This window comes from Plectropomus leopardus, chromosome 17, assembly GCF_026936395.1.
Source record: "Plectropomus leopardus strain MGB_pleo_1.0 chromosome 17, ASM2693639v1, whole genome shotgun sequence".
Taxonomy (NCBI): domain Eukaryota; kingdom Metazoa; phylum Chordata; class Actinopteri; order Perciformes; family Serranidae; genus Plectropomus; species Plectropomus leopardus.
The window spans coordinates 17,615,669-17,631,016 of NC_142192.1; the positions used below are offsets into that span (position 1 = coordinate 17,615,669).

General features: G+C 36.7%; 1 protein-coding gene across 5 annotated transcripts in view; it reads left to right on the top strand.

Moving 5' to 3' along the window:
* The window catches only part of col16a1 (collagen, type XVI, alpha 1), a 176,917-nt gene extending 163,724 nt beyond the window's left edge, over window positions 1-13,193 (top strand). For all 5 annotated transcript variants that reach the window (XM_088090134.1, XM_088090133.1, XM_088090137.1 and 2 more), the window contains 5 exons: window positions 9,990-10,184; window positions 10,370-10,433; window positions 10,582-10,758; window positions 10,874-10,951; window positions 11,616-13,193. In XM_088090134.1, coding sequence (XP_087946260.1) covers window positions 9,990-10,184; window positions 10,370-10,433; window positions 10,582-10,758; window positions 10,874-10,951; window positions 11,616-11,809 — 708 coding nt within the window. In that variant the 3' untranslated portion in view covers window positions 11,810-13,193. The remainder of the gene's footprint in view (window positions 1-9,989; window positions 10,185-10,369; window positions 10,434-10,581; window positions 10,759-10,873; window positions 10,952-11,615) is intronic.
* Window positions 13,194-15,348: the final 2,155 nt, after the last annotated feature.

A 15,348-nucleotide genomic window follows, 5' to 3' on the forward strand; every position in this document is an offset into this window, starting at 1 on the left:
ATAGCCTTGGATTTTTGGTCAGATTTTTGACATGCCAAATTATGCTTTTTTTGTCTCTTTCTGCAACTTTCTTTGCTATGGCGTGTTTTGGCAGGTTATTCTAAGCTGTTTCCAGCTGTTTTCAACAGTTTTTGGGCCGTGTCAAATTTTGAAAATTTTGCCTTACTATAGCCTTGGATTTTTGGTCAGATTTTTGACATGCCAAATTATGCTGTTTTTGGCTCTTTTTGCAACTTTCTTTGCTATGGTATGTCTTGGCAGGCTATTCTAAGCTGTTTCCAGCTACTTTAAACAGTTTTTGGGACATGTCATATTTTGAAAATTTTGCCTTACTATAGCCTTGGATTTTTGGTCAGATTTTCAACATGCCAAATTATGCTTTTTTTGTCTCTTTATGCAACTTTCTTTGCTATGGTATGTCTTGGCAGGCTATTCTAAGCTGTTTCCAGCTACTTTCAACAGTTTTTGGGACATGTCATATTTTGAAAATTTTGCCTTACTATAGCCTTGGATTTTTGGTCAGATTTTTGACATGCCAAATTATGATTTTTTTGGGCTCTTTTTGCAACTTTCTTTGCTATGGTATGTCTTGGCAGGCTATTCTAAGCTGTTTCCAGCTATTTTAAACAGTTTTTGGGACATGTCATATTTTGAAAATTTTGCCTTACTATAGCCTTGGATTTTTGGTCAGATTTTCAACATGCCAAATTATGCTTTTTCTGTCCCTTTATGCAACTTTCTTTGCTATGGTGTGTTTTGGCAGGTTATTCTATACTGTTTCCAGCTACTTTAAACAGTTTTTGGGACATGTCAAATTTTGAAAATTTTGCCTTACTATAGCCTTGGATTTTTGGTCAGATTTTCAACATGCCAAATTATGCTTTTTTTGTCTCTTTATGCAACTTTCTTTGCTATGGCGTGTTTTGGCAGGTTATTCTAAGCTGTTTCCAGCTGTTTTCAACAGTTTTTGGGACGTGTCAAATTTTGAAAATTTTGCCTTACTATAGCCTTGGATTTTTGGTCAGATTTTTGACATGCCAAATTATGCTGTTTTTGTCTCTTTTTGCAACTTTCTTTGCTATGGTATGTCTTGGCAGGCTATTCTAAGCTGTTTCCAGCTACTTTAAACAGTTTTTGGGACATGTCATATTTTGAAAATTTTGCCTTACTATAGCCTTGGATTTTTGGTCAGATTTTCAACATGCCAAATTATGCTTTTTTTGTCTCTTTATGCAACTTTCTTTGCTATGGTATGTCTTGGCAGGCTATTCTAAGCTGTTTCCAGCTACTTTCAACAGTTTTTGGGACATGTCATATTTTGAAAATTTTGCCTTACTATAGCCTTGGATTTTTGGTCAGATTTTTGACATGCCAAATTATGATTTTTTTGGGCTCTTTTTGCAACTTTCTTTGCTATGGTATGTCTTGGCAGGCTATTCTAAGCTGTTTCCAGCTATTTTAAACAGTTTTTGGGACATGTCATATTTTGAAAATTTTGCCTTACTATAGCCTTGGATTTTTGGTCAGATTTTCAACATGCAAAATTATGCTTTTTCTGTCCCTTTATGCAACTTTCTTTGCTATGGTGTGTTTTGGCAGGTTATTCTAAGCTGTTTCCAGCTGTTTTCAACAGTTTTTGGGACGTGTCAAATTTTGAAAATTTTGCCTTACTATAGCCTTGGATTTTTGGTCAGATTTTCAACATGCCAAATTATGCTTTTTCTGTCCCTTTATGCAACTTTCTTTGCTATGGTGTGTTTTGGCAGGTTATTCTATACTGTTTCCAGCTACTTTAAACAGTTTTTGGGACATGTCATATTTTGAAAATTTTGCCTTACTATAGCCTTGGATTTTTGGTCAGATTTTTGACATGCCAAATTATGCTGTTTTTGGCTCTTTTTGCAACTTTCTTTGCTATGGTGTGTTTTGGCAGGTTATTCTATACTGTTTCCAGCTACTTTAAACAGTTTTTGGGACATGTCATATTTTGAAAATTTTGCCTTACTATAGCCTTGGATTTTTGGTCAGATTTTCAACATGCCAAATTATGCTTTTTCTGTCCCTTTATGCAACTTTCTTTGCTATGGTGTGTTTTGGCAGGTTATTCTATACTGTTTCCAGCTACTTTAAACAGTTTTTGGGACATGTCAAATTTTGAAAATTTTGCCTTACTATAGCCTTGGATTTTTGGTCAGATTTTTGACATGCCAAATTATGCTTTTTTTGTCTCTTTATGCAACTTTCTTTGCTATGGCGTGTTTTGGCAGGTTATTCTAAGCTGTTTCCAGCTGTTTTTAACAGTTTTTGGGACATGTCAAATTTTGAAAATTTTGCCTTACTATAGCCTTGGATTTTTGGTCAGATTTTTGACATGCCAAATTATGCTGTTTTTGGCTCTTTTTGCAACTTTCTTTACTATGGCGTGTCTTGGCAGGCTATTCTAAGCTGTTTCCAGCTACTTTAAACAGTTTTTGGGACATGTCATATTTTGAAAATTTTGCCTTACTATAGCCTTGGATTTTTGGTCAGATTTTCAACATGCCAAATTATGCTTTTTTTGTCTCTTTATGCAACTTTCTTTGCTATGGTATGTCTTGGCATGTTATTCTATGCTGTTTCCAGCTACTTTAAACAGTTTTTGGGACATGTCATATTTTGAAAATTTTGCCTGACTATAGCCTTGGATTTTTGGTCAGATTTTCAACATGCAAAATTATGCTTTTTCTGTCCCTTTATGCAACTTTCTTTGCTATGGTGTGTTTTGGCAGGTTATTCTAAGCTGTTTCCAGCTGTTTTCAACAGTTTTTGGGACATGTCAAATTTTGAAAATTTTGCCTTACTATAGCCTTGGATTTTTGGTCAGATTTTCAACATGCCAAATTATGCTTTTTCTGTCCCTTTATGCAACTTTCTTTGCTATGGTGTGTTTTGGCAGGTTATTCTATACTGTTTCCAGCTACTTTAAACAGTTTTTGGGACATGTCATATTTTGAAAATTTTGCCTTACTATAGCCTTGGATTTTTGGTCAGATTTTTGACATGCCAAATTATGCTGTTTTTGGCTCTTTTTGCAACTTTCTTTGCTATGGTGTGTTTTGGCAGGTTATTCTATACTGTTTCCAGCTACTTTAAACAGTTTTTGGGACATGTCATATTTTGAAAATTTTGCCTTACTATAGCCTTGGATTTTTGGTCAGATTTTCAACATGCCAAATTATGCTTTTTCTGTCCCTTTATGCAACTTTCTTTGCTATGGTGTGTCTTGGCAGGTTATTCTATACTGTTTCCAGCTACTTTAAACAGTTTTTGGGACATGTCAAATTTTGAAAATTTTGCCTTACTATAGCCTTGGATTTTTGGTCAGATTTTTGACATGCCAAATTATGCTGTTTTTGTCTCTTTTTGCAACTTTCTTTGCTATGGCGTGTTTTGGCAGGTTATTCTAAGCTGTTTCCAGCTGTTTTCAACAGTTTTTGGGACGTGTCAAATTTTGAAAATTTTGCCTTACTATAGCCTTGGATTTTTGGTCAGATTTTTGACATGCCAAATTATGCTGTTTTTGGCTCTTTTTGCAACTTTCTTTACTATGGCGTGTCTTGGCAGGCTATTCTAAGCTGTTTCCAGCTACTTTAAACAGTTTTTGGGACATGTCATATTTTGAAAATTTTGCCTTACTATAGCCTTGGATTTTTGGTCAGATTTTCAACATGCCAAATTATGCTTTTTTTGTCTCTTTATGCAACTTTCTTTGCTATGGTATGTCTTGGCAGGCTATTCTAAGCTGTTTCCAGCTACTTTAAACAGTTTTTGGGACATGTCATATTTTGAAAATTTTGCCTGACTATAGCCTTGGATTTTTGGTCAGATTTTCAACATGCAAAATTATGCTTTTTCTGTCCCTTTATGCAACTTTCTTTGCTATGGTGTGTTTTGGCAGGTTATTCTAAGCTGTTTCCAGCTGTTTTCAACAGTTTTTGGGACGTGTCAAATTTTGAAAATTTTGCCTTACTATAGCCTTGGATTTTTGGTCAGATTTTCAACATGCCAAATTATGCTTTTTCTGTCCCTTTATGCAACTTTCTTTGCTATGGTGTGTTTTGGCAGGTTATTCTATACTGTTTCTTAGCTACTTTAAACAGTTTTTGGGACATGTCATATTTTGAAAATTTTGCCTTACTATAGCCTTGGATTTTTGGTCAGATTTTTGACATGCCAAATTATGCTGTTTTTGGCTCTTTTTGCAACTTTCTTTGCTATGGTGTGTTTTGGCAGGTTATTCTATACTGTTTCCAGCTACTTTAAACAGTTTTTGGGACATGTCATATTTTGAAAATTTTGCCTTACTATAGCCTTGGATTTTTGGTCAGATTTTCAACATGCCAAATTATGCTTTTTCTGTCCCTTTATGCAACTTTCTTTGCTATGGTGTGTTTTGGCAGGTTATTCTATACTGTTTCCAGCTACTTTAAACAGTTTTTGGGACATGTCAAATTTTGAAAATTTTGCCTTACTATAGCCTTGGATTTTTGGTCAGATTTTTGACATGCCAAATTATGCTTTTTTTGTCTCTTTATGCAACTTTCTTTGCTATGGCGTGTTTTGGCAGGTTATTCTAAGCTGTTTCCAGCTGTTTTCAACAGTTTTTGGGACGTGTCAAATTTTGAAAATTTTGCCTTACTATAGCCTTGGATTTTTGGTCAGATTTTTGACATGCCAAATTATGCTGTTTTTGGCTCTTTTTGCAACTTTCTTTGCTATGGTATGTCTTGGCAGGCTATTCTAAGCTGTTTCCAGCTACTTTCAACAGTTTTTGGGACATGTCATATTTTGAAAATTTTGCCTTACTATAGCCTTGGATTTTTGGTCAGATTTTCAACATGCCAAATTATGCTTTTTCTGTCCCTTTATGCAACTTTCTTTGCTATGGTGTGTTTTGGCAGGTTATTCTATACTGTTTCCAGCTACTTTAAACAGTTTTTGGGACATGTCATATTTTGAAAATTTTGCCTTACTATAGCCTTGGATTTTTGGTCAGATTTTCAACATGCCAAATTATGCTTTTTCTGTCCCTTTATGCAACTTTCTTTGCTATGGTGTGTTTTGGCAGGTTATTCTATACTGTTTCCAGCTACTTTAAACAGTTTTTGGGACATGTCAAATTTTGAAAATTTTGCCTTACTATAGCCTTGGATTTTTGGTCAGATTTTTGACATGCCAAATTATGCTTTTTTTGTCCCTTTATGCAACTTTCTTTGCTATGGCGTGTTTTGGCAGGTTATTCTAAGCTGTTTCCAGCTGTTTTCAACAGTTTTTGGGACGTGTCAAATTTTGAAAATTTTGCCTTACTATAGCCTTGGATTTTTGGTCAGATTTTTGACATGCCAAATTATGCTTTTTTTGGGCTCTTTTTGCAACTTTCTTTGCTATGGTATGTCGTGGCAGGCTATTCTAAGCTGTTTCCAGCTACTTTAAACAGTTTTTGGGACATGTCATATTTTGAAAATTTTGCCTTACTATAGCCTTGGATTTTTGGTCAGATTTTCAACATGCAAAATTATGCTTTTTCTGTCCCTTTATGCAACTTTCTTTGCTATGGTGTGTTTTGGCAGGTTATTCTAAGCTGTTTCCAGCTGTTTTCAACAGTTTTTGGGACGTGTCAAATTTTGAAAATTTTGCCTTACTATAGCCTTGGATTTTTGGTCAGATTTTTGACATGCCAAATTATGCTGTTTTTGGCTCTTTTTGCAACTTTCTTTGCTATGGTATGTCTTGGCAGGCTATTCTAAGCTGTTTCCAGCTACTTTCAACAGTTTTTGGGACATGTCATATTTTGAAAATTTTGCCTTACTATAGCCTTGGATTTTTGGTCAGATTTTCAACATGCCAAATTATGCTTTTTCTGTCCCTTTATGCAACTTTCTTTGCTATGGTGTGTTTTGGCAGGTTATTCTATACTGTTTCCAGCTACTTTCAACAGTTTTTCGGACATGTCATATTTTGAAAATTTTGCCTTACTATAGCCTTGGATTTTTGGTCAGATTTTTGACATGCCAAATTATGTTGTTTTTGGCTCTTTTTGCAACTTTCTTTGCTATGGCGTGTCTTGGCAGGCTATTCTAAGCTGTTTCCAGCTACTTTCAACAGTTTTTGGGACATGTCATATTTTGAAAATTTTGCCTTACTATAGCCTTGGATTTTTGGTCAGATTTTCAACATGCCAAATTATGCTTTTTTTGTCTCTTTATGCAACTTTCTTTGCTATGGTATGTCTTGGCAGGCTATTCTAAGCTGTTTCCAGCTACTTTCAACAGTTTTTGGGACATGTCATATTTTGAAAATTTTGCCTTACTATAGCCTTGGATTTTTGGTCAGATTTTTGACATGCCAAATTATGATTTTTTTGGGCTCTTTTTGCAACTTTCTTTGCTATGGTATGTCTTGGCAGGCTATTCTAAGCTGTTTCCAGCTATTTTAAACAGTTTTTGGGACATGTCATATTTTGAAAATTTTGCCTTACTATAGCCTTGGATTTTTGGTCAGATTTTCAACATGCCAAATTATGCTTTTTCTGTCCCTTTTTGCAACTTTCTTTGCTATGGTGTGTTTTGGCAGGTTATTCTAAGCTGTTTCCAGCTGTTTTCAACAGTTTTTGGGACGTGTCAAATTTTGAAAATTTTGCCTTACTATAGCCTTGGATTTTTGGTCAGATTTTTGACATGCCAAATTATGCTGTTTTTGGCTCTTTTTGCAACTTTCTTTGCTATGGTATGTCTTGGCAGGCTATTCTAAGCTGTTTCCAGCTACTTTCAACAGTTTTTGGGACATGTCATATTTTGAAAATTTTGCCTTACTATAGCCTTGGATTTTTGGTCAGATTTTCAACATGCCAAATTATGCTTTTTCTGTCCCTTTATGCAACTTTCTTTGCTATGGTGTGTTTTGGCAGGTTATTCTATACTGTTTCCAGCTACTTTAAACAGTTTTTGGGACATGTCATATTTTGAAAATTTTGCCTTACTATAGCCTTGGATTTTTGGTCAGATTTTCAACATGCCAAATTATGCTTTTTCTGTCCCTTTATGCAACTTTCTTTGCTATGGTGTGTTTTGGCAGGTTATTCTATACTGTTTCCAGCTACTTTAAACAGTTTTTGGGACATGTCAAATTTTGAAAATTTTGCCTTACTATAGCCTTGGATTTTTGGTCAGATTTTTGACATGCCAAATTATGCTTTTTTTGTCCCTTTATGCAACTTTCTTTGCTATGGCGTGTTTTGGCAGGTTATTCTAAGCTGTTTCCAGCTGTTTTCAACAGTTTTTGGGACGTGTCAAATTTTGAAAATTTTGCCTTACTATAGCCTTGGATTTTTGGTCAGATTTTTGACATGCCAAATTATGCTGTTTTTGGCTCTTTTTGCAACTTTCTTTGCTATGGTATGTCGTGGCAGGCTATTCTAAGCTGTTTCCAGCTACTTTAAACAGTTTTTGGGACATGTCATATTTTGAAAATTTTGCCTTACTATAGCCTTGGATTTTTGGTCAGATTTTCAACATGCAAAATTATGCTTTTTCTGTCCCTTTATGCAACTTTCTTTGCTATGGTGTGTTTTGGCAGGTTATTCTAAGCTGTTTCCAGCTGTTTTCAACAGTTTTTGGGACGTGTCAAATTTTGAAAATTTTGCCTTACTATAGCCTTGGATTTTTGGTCAGATTTTTGACATGCCAAATTATGCTGTTTTTGGCTCTTTTTGCAACTTTCTTTGCTATGGTATGTCTTGGCAGGCTATTCTAAGCTGTTTCCAGCTACTTTCAACAGTTTTTGGGACATGTCATATTTTGAAAATTTTGCCTTACTATAGCCTTGGATTTTTGGTCAGATTTTCAACATGCCAAATTATGCCTTTTCTGTCCCTTTATGCAACTTTCTTTGCTATGGTGTGTTTTGGCAGGTTATTCTATACTGTTTCCAGCTACTTTCAACAGTTTTTCGGACATGTCATATTTTGAAAATTTTGCCTTACTATAGCCTTGGATTTTTGGTCAGATTTTTGACATGCCAAATTATGTTGTTTTTGGCTCTTTTTGCAACTTTCTTTGCTATGGCGTGTCTTGGCAGGTTATTCTAGGCTGTTTCCAGCTACTTTAAACAGTTTTTGGGAAATGTCAAATTTTGAAAATTTTGCCTTACTATAGTCTTGGATTTTTGATTGGATTTTCGACATGCCAAATTATGCTGTTTTTGTCTCTTTTTGCAACTTTCTTTACTATGGCGTGTTTTGGCAGGTTATTCTAAGCTGTTTCCAGCTGTTTTCAACAGTTTTTGGGACATGTCAAATTTTGAAAATTTTGCCTTACTATAGCCTTGGATTTTTGGTCAGATTTTTGACATGCCAAATTATGCTGTTTTTGGCTCTTTTTGCAACTTTCTTTGCTATGGTGTGTCTTGGCAGGCTATTCTAAGCTGTTTCCAGCTACTTTAAACAGTTTTTGGGACATGTCATATTTTGTAAATTTTGCCTTACTATAGCCTTGGATTTTTGGTCAGATTTTCAACATGCCAAATTATGCTTTTTCTGTCCCTTTATGCAACTTTCTTTGCTATGGTGTGTTTTGGCAGGTTATTCTAAGCTGTTTCCAGCTACTTTAAACAGTTTTTGGGACATGTCATATTTTGAAAATTTTGCCTTACTATAGCCTTGGAGTTTTGGTCAGATTTTCAACATGCCAAATTATGCTTTTTCTGTCCCTTTATGCAACTTTCTTTGCTATGGTGTGTTTTGGCAGGTTATTCTATACTGTTTCCAGCTGTTTTCAACAGTTTTTGGGACATGTCATATTTTTCAACATGTTAAATTATGGTGTTTTGATCTGTTTTTGCATTATATATGCCATGACGTGTCTCGGCACACTATTTTATGTGGTTTGCAGTTGCTTTTTGGACATGTGATATTGGACATGTTGATTTAGCATTTTGAAAAAAGGGCTTAATATGCCATGGTGTAGGGTGTTAAAAAACGTCAAAATTTGATATGTCCAAAAAAATACCTAAAAACAATATATTTTAGCTCATGGATACACATCATGGTATACTATGTGTAAAGAAATGCCAAAAACATCGTAATATAGCAAGCCAAAAAATGGCTCAAAACGTCATTGTATAGTATGTTGAAAAACGTCAACTTTTGACATGTCAAAAAAAACCCACTTAAAACTGACATAGTACAGCTTGTTGAAGCACGTGATAGTATACCTATTTGAAAGAAATGCCAAAACGTAATTTTGCATGTCGAAAAAATGGCTCAAAATGTGTCTTCTAAAATGGCATCAAAAACTCATACTATACAATGTCATAAACAGCACAAAAGAGTCATACTATAGTATTACATAGTATGGCATTAAAATGGTACACTATAGTATGTCTTCAAACAGTGCATGAAGAAGTCATAGTAAAGTATGTCCTCCAAAATTGTTTTGATTGATTTGTTACAGTGTAGTGTTTTCCAAAACAGCATATAAGTTAGTTTACTGCCGTCTAAAATGGCAAAAAAAAGGGCAGATTATAGCATTTTGTCCAAAAACGCTTGAGAAATACCAAGGGCTGAAAGAGGAGTTAGAGATGGTTGGAGTGTTAAGGCAGCAGTGGTACCTCTGCGTATTCAGTCTGTAACCCCCACCCATCTGCGTCAGTGGCTCCAGCAGTTTTCAGGAACAAAGTCAGAGATCTCATCCCAGATGATTGCAGTCCTAGAATACTTCACATGACCCTCCAGCTCCCAGGCCTCTGGTGGAGGATAAAGGGGAAAATTGAAATACATATACATGTATACACACACATTTATATATATATATATACACATATATATAAACATACATACACACTGTACTCTTTTTCAGTGACTTTTATGACATGCTATTTTTTCCATTGAACAACCTTCATGACTGAGATTGTCTTCTATGCCAACCATTCCTATGTATTTCTGTGTCTTCCAGGGTGAACCAGGCCCCGCAGGCCAGAGGGGTCCTCCAGGGGAGAGAGGCAGACCTGGACCTCCTGGTGGTGGAGGTTACCACTCAAAGGACGCACAGCCCATGATTGGCCCCGTGGGACCCAGAGGAGAGAGGGGAAGCCCTGGCTCAGCGGGCCCCCCTGGCCTCCCTGGACCTCAAGGGTCACCAGGAAATGATGTGAGATACAGCTTAATTTTTACTTTTAATTAGCCTGGTTGTGAGAAAAGGTGGTGACAGACAGTACAGTGGCCAGAGGCACTCAGTAGCGCCATCTGCTCTTATAAATAATTAATTTGTTAATTATCTCTCTTGATTAATGTTTGTCATTTTGTTTCTCTCTTTATTTCTCTTTTCTCAAACAGGCTGTCGTCAACTATGATGAAGTCAAGAACTTCATTCGCCAGCAGGTCATCAAGATCTTTGATGGTGAGGGCATATGCATTATTATATGAATGTTTCCTGGGGATAATGCTACAGTTTCTAGAGTATTTTAACTTCATGCACACCACTCTTTCAAAGATTACTCCATTTCTCTTCTGAGACATCATTGTTATTGCATGTTTCCCCTCCCCAGAGAGAATGGCCTACTACATGTCTCGCATGCAGATGCCAGTAGAGATGGTGGCATCCCCTGGTAGGCCTGGGCCCCCAGGAAAAGACGGATCTCCAGGTAATCCCGGCAACCCAGGTGCACCTGGACTTCCGGGACAGATCGGCAGACAAGGCCGACCAGGAGCCCAAGGACCCCCTGGTGAGCCATCAGTTATACCAATAATCTTTCAAGCACAATGTTTGTGACATAAGTTTCATCATTTGTCACATGTTAACTGTCTATCGTAGTTAAAATGTACTGTCTCTTTCTGTAGGACCACGAGGACCAAATGGACAGAAAGGAGATAAGGGTGTGGGAGAGATGGGAGATGTTGGACCTCCAGGGGCACCAGGTAATGTATCCCCAGTAAATAGTAAATTGATCTCAAACACAGTAAATCCTTTCTCCTGTCACATTTTGTTGAGGCATTTACATCTGCTACAGTCTTCCTTAGATATTCAAGCTACTCCTGAAAATAGTCTGACAATGTGTGTCAAATTATTTCTCAACACTTTACCTTTAAATTAGGGCTGTCAAATGATTCATTTTTAAGACGATGATTTGTCACTTATTATATATTTATTTTTCGTTAATTACATGTTTTCAATTACACTATTTTGTATTACAAAACACTTATTAAGTCCATATTGACAAGGTGAAGCAATTCCAATGCAATGCCAAAATTTAAGCTAACTTTGGAGCGTTATTCAGCCAACTTGCTGAGAAGCTAGCGTGAAATGCTGTCACTTGATTCCTTAGGTCTTTCAGTTTCTCGTGATACCAGTATGATTACTCTAGCTTTAGAACTCAGCCCGGTAAAGCCTCTCTAAGACAAAAATGTCAGCCAGCCATTTAAAACGAAAAGAAAAGGAAAAAAGAGCACATTATGTGCAGACCTTAATGACATCATGATCAATGCATTAAAGCTGATAAACTGACCTTTTCTTTACAGGTAAGTAGCATGTCAGTGATAGTTCCTCAGTCTTTACATTCCCTCTCCGTTTCCCTCCTTCCAGGTGTTCCAGGCCCTCCAGGCTATGGTAAGATGGGACCTCCAGGTTCTGTTGGCCAGCAAGGTGTTCCTGGAATTCCAGGCCCTCCTGGGCAGCCTGGTGCAAAGGGACATGATGGACGCTGTAATCCTGGAGATTGTATGAGCCATCAAGTAGAGTACAGCCCCAAGGGCCCACCTATGAAGGGCCCCTGGTAGAGGGCAGAGGGGACACAGACGCTATGGAGAGGACAGGGAAGCAAGAGATCGTGATCCGAAGTTATTTAATCTCACTACAAGCTGAAATAAAGAAGCTCCTTTGCTGTTGAATTGTATAGATTTACTTACACAGATTTCTGCTGTAGTCAAAAGTCCACAATTTCTTTCCAGGGGCCCCGCTGGAATGAGGCCTGCAAAGACACACCAGCAACACATTTTTATTGCAATCTTTTTCCCTATGAATGCCAATTCATTGCTATATTACTGCCTTTTATTTTGGTCTTGTCTCTTTATTCTCACCGTGTTTCACTCCTATTGTACATTTTCATACAACCCAGGGGAGGTGACAAGAATCATGATTTGTATTTTCTTCTCCTTGATTAATTCTGGCCTCCTCTCTCTTTTTCATTTTCTTTGTCTGTCTGTAGGAAGAGAATACACACAATTATTGTAGCACTTTGCTTGCACCTCTCATATCTTTGTTCCCTTCTCGCAGAATCACATTCCGAGTGCATCCCATGCATTTATATGCATTAATATTCTCAGTGCTTGTGGTGTGATACATTCAAATTTAACTTGTACGAGAATACCCCTCGAAATGTATTTCAGTTCTGTAGAAAGAGATGTCAAAAACTAGCATTCCTACCCTTTTCGATGGATTGACTGTTTTGTACATATTTATATTTATATATATATAGTGGCTTTTTTTTACTTCTTTCAATGGATTTGATACAAGACATACACATGGGTAGCCACTTAGTTTTCATTGCCAATGGCTATAAAGCAACAATGAATACCAAAGGGATATTTTTCTAAGGTCTATACGCTTTCAAAATGGAATAATGTGTTTAGTAAAAGACATTGTTTATAAAAGAAAAAAATGTGTTTAGACAAGAAAGCATATTGACTTTTGTAATTGTATTGCTAAAGTTAATTTTGTGTCATTTTAACTTCAGTCTTTTTGGAAAAAGCCATTTTAAAGCATCTCATTTAATTTTGTATTCCAAAGCACCTGTAATAGCCATCTGTCTGCCTCAACAGGCACTTGTTTTAGAAAATAGGAGCAATAATTGAGCCACACGTACTGTATTGCAACACATTGAGCACAGCTGCCAAGTCCTCACTATTACGCAAGGATAAAGAAAATATTCAGAAAAACATCACAATAGGGATTTTTTGTGTTACATGTTACTGTATTTTGGGGTGGTATTTTTTTGTATTGCTATATCTGGAAGTCTCTGGATTCTTAAATCATTACAATCTCTTACCATCTCCATAGTTAAACCTGCAGTCTAAGCTATGAGCCGTGGTCATACTTGTTTTTCAAAAGATAACCCTTGGGAAATGTTAAATTTACAACTGAAATAAATTGCTTTTCAAAGAGGCTGTATCGTGTTCTTGTTATCTACCTGTGTTTTAAAATGTGCATTGACAAAAACTCCTACAAAGGAGCAAACCAGGACTTCAGTTTTTATGTATCACTTACAATTTATGTGGGTCTCTATGTAGATTTCTGTCTTTTGCAGCTCTCTGTAGTTGATTAGTCTTTTAGTAGTTGTTTTGACTCTCTTTGCAGTCTGGTTACATATCTTTTTAGTTTATTTGTCTCTGTAGATTTGCATACAATTGTAATTGCCTTGAATCTTTTTGTAGATGTTTCGGGTCTCATTGTAGTTGTTTGGCATCCCTTTGACTTCTTTACTGACACTGTACTGTGACTTTAGTTTAAAATAACTTTTAAATTACATTTTTATGCCATACTACTACTACTACTACTACTACTACATACTACTTTGGGTTTTTTTTTTTTACGTTTTCATTTTATACTATACTATGGCTTTATGGCATCATACTATGACTTTTTTATGTTGACAATTTCATGTTAATGATACAATGACTGTCATTTTTACTCCCCACTATGCTTTGACTTTTCTTTTTTTTTCTTTTTTTACATTTTTATGGCACGTTTTACTATGACTTTTTCATGGCGTATTTATGTCATACTACACTAGTTTTTTCAAATGTGGGCAAGGATGGGAAAAAAGTGAAAAAACAAAAGAAATCAATACAACAAAACCAGGCCTAACTGAGCTCTACCTCTAAAAACAAATCACAAATGAAAAACCTTACTTTCTGATCTAAAGAGCTTCATCAAATAGAATACAAAGGTGGCACCAACCAATAAACTGTGTGTTTCTAGACACAAAAAAGCTATATGAGTGCACAAACATACCTTCATTATACTTTGTAAACCTCTCAAGGTGTAGCGGCAGCTCCTGCAGTTTCAAAGCCGATTGTCGAAGACGGAGATCCTGAGCAATGATCGGCAGGCCAGCAGCATGTGGGAACCAATCAGCAGACCTATGAAACAACACAGTGTGGAACTAACCAGGCTGCTCGCACCTGAAGAGAAAACAGGGTGGAGAGAAAAAGAAAGCAGAGAGAAAGAAAACAAAGCACAAAAGGCACTCTGCCCCTGCCTAGCATTTAACTGTGCTAAACAACACTATGACTGTTTCCGTGACAGGTTTATGCCACACCATTATAACTTTATGTCATGCTATATTATGACTTTTTTGACATTTTTATATCATATTAAACTATATTTAGGGCCCAAGCATCAAACGGTGCAAGGACCCTCTTGGAATGCAAGGAATTATTAGGGCCCGAGCAGCAACCGCAGGTCGGTCAGTGAAGGCCCTCTTGAAACTGAGGGAATTATATAATAAAGGCCCGAGCATCGATTGATGCAGATATATTAGCCGATATTTTATTTTATTTATGCCATAAAATATCATTTAACTGTAGATTCATACAGTTTAGACACTGACTGTGATATTGCAGAACAAATTAAGGCACATAACGGTCGAGTGATGTATCGTTTTGGACGATAAATCATGTGAAGTTGTCCCAAAACAGGTAAAACCAGTATTGGCAGATGCGTCCGTAAAAATCAAGGAATATTGGTAAAGAAATGTAAAAATCTGAAAGTAAAAAAGTAAAATCTGAGGTAATTTAGAAACTGTGCTGTAATAACATACTTTGTCCATTAGAGAGTACTGACACAATTGTCTCCTTGTCTGGAACATGTGCAGGTTTTGCCAGTTCTGGCATTATGTTAAAGTCCAGCCATGGATTTTGTACTGTTGCATAACCGCTTCGTTCGTGAGGCTCGAACTGCCAATGTAAGAGAAAATTTGAACAGCAATCTTTGAAAAATCACATATTCCGAATAAGGCTCGATCCCTCAACCTCAGCAATATAAACCCGCTGTCTAAACCACTGAGCCAGACTTTCTGATACTACTATTTAGATCCATGTGTGTTCACTCTCCGGTCCTTCACGGCAGACGGCGCAAATAGATCACACTCTAGTCTGCGTTCATTTTCACTGACTCCGCTGCGTTGCGGATCAACTCCGTCAGCAGTCCGGAGGCCTGCGGATCAGATAAGCAATGCTCCTATATTTGCCGGACGCCGGAGCACATCTCATAAATTCAGCCGAATTTAACACAAAGCAGACAGGAAATCAGTCAGCGA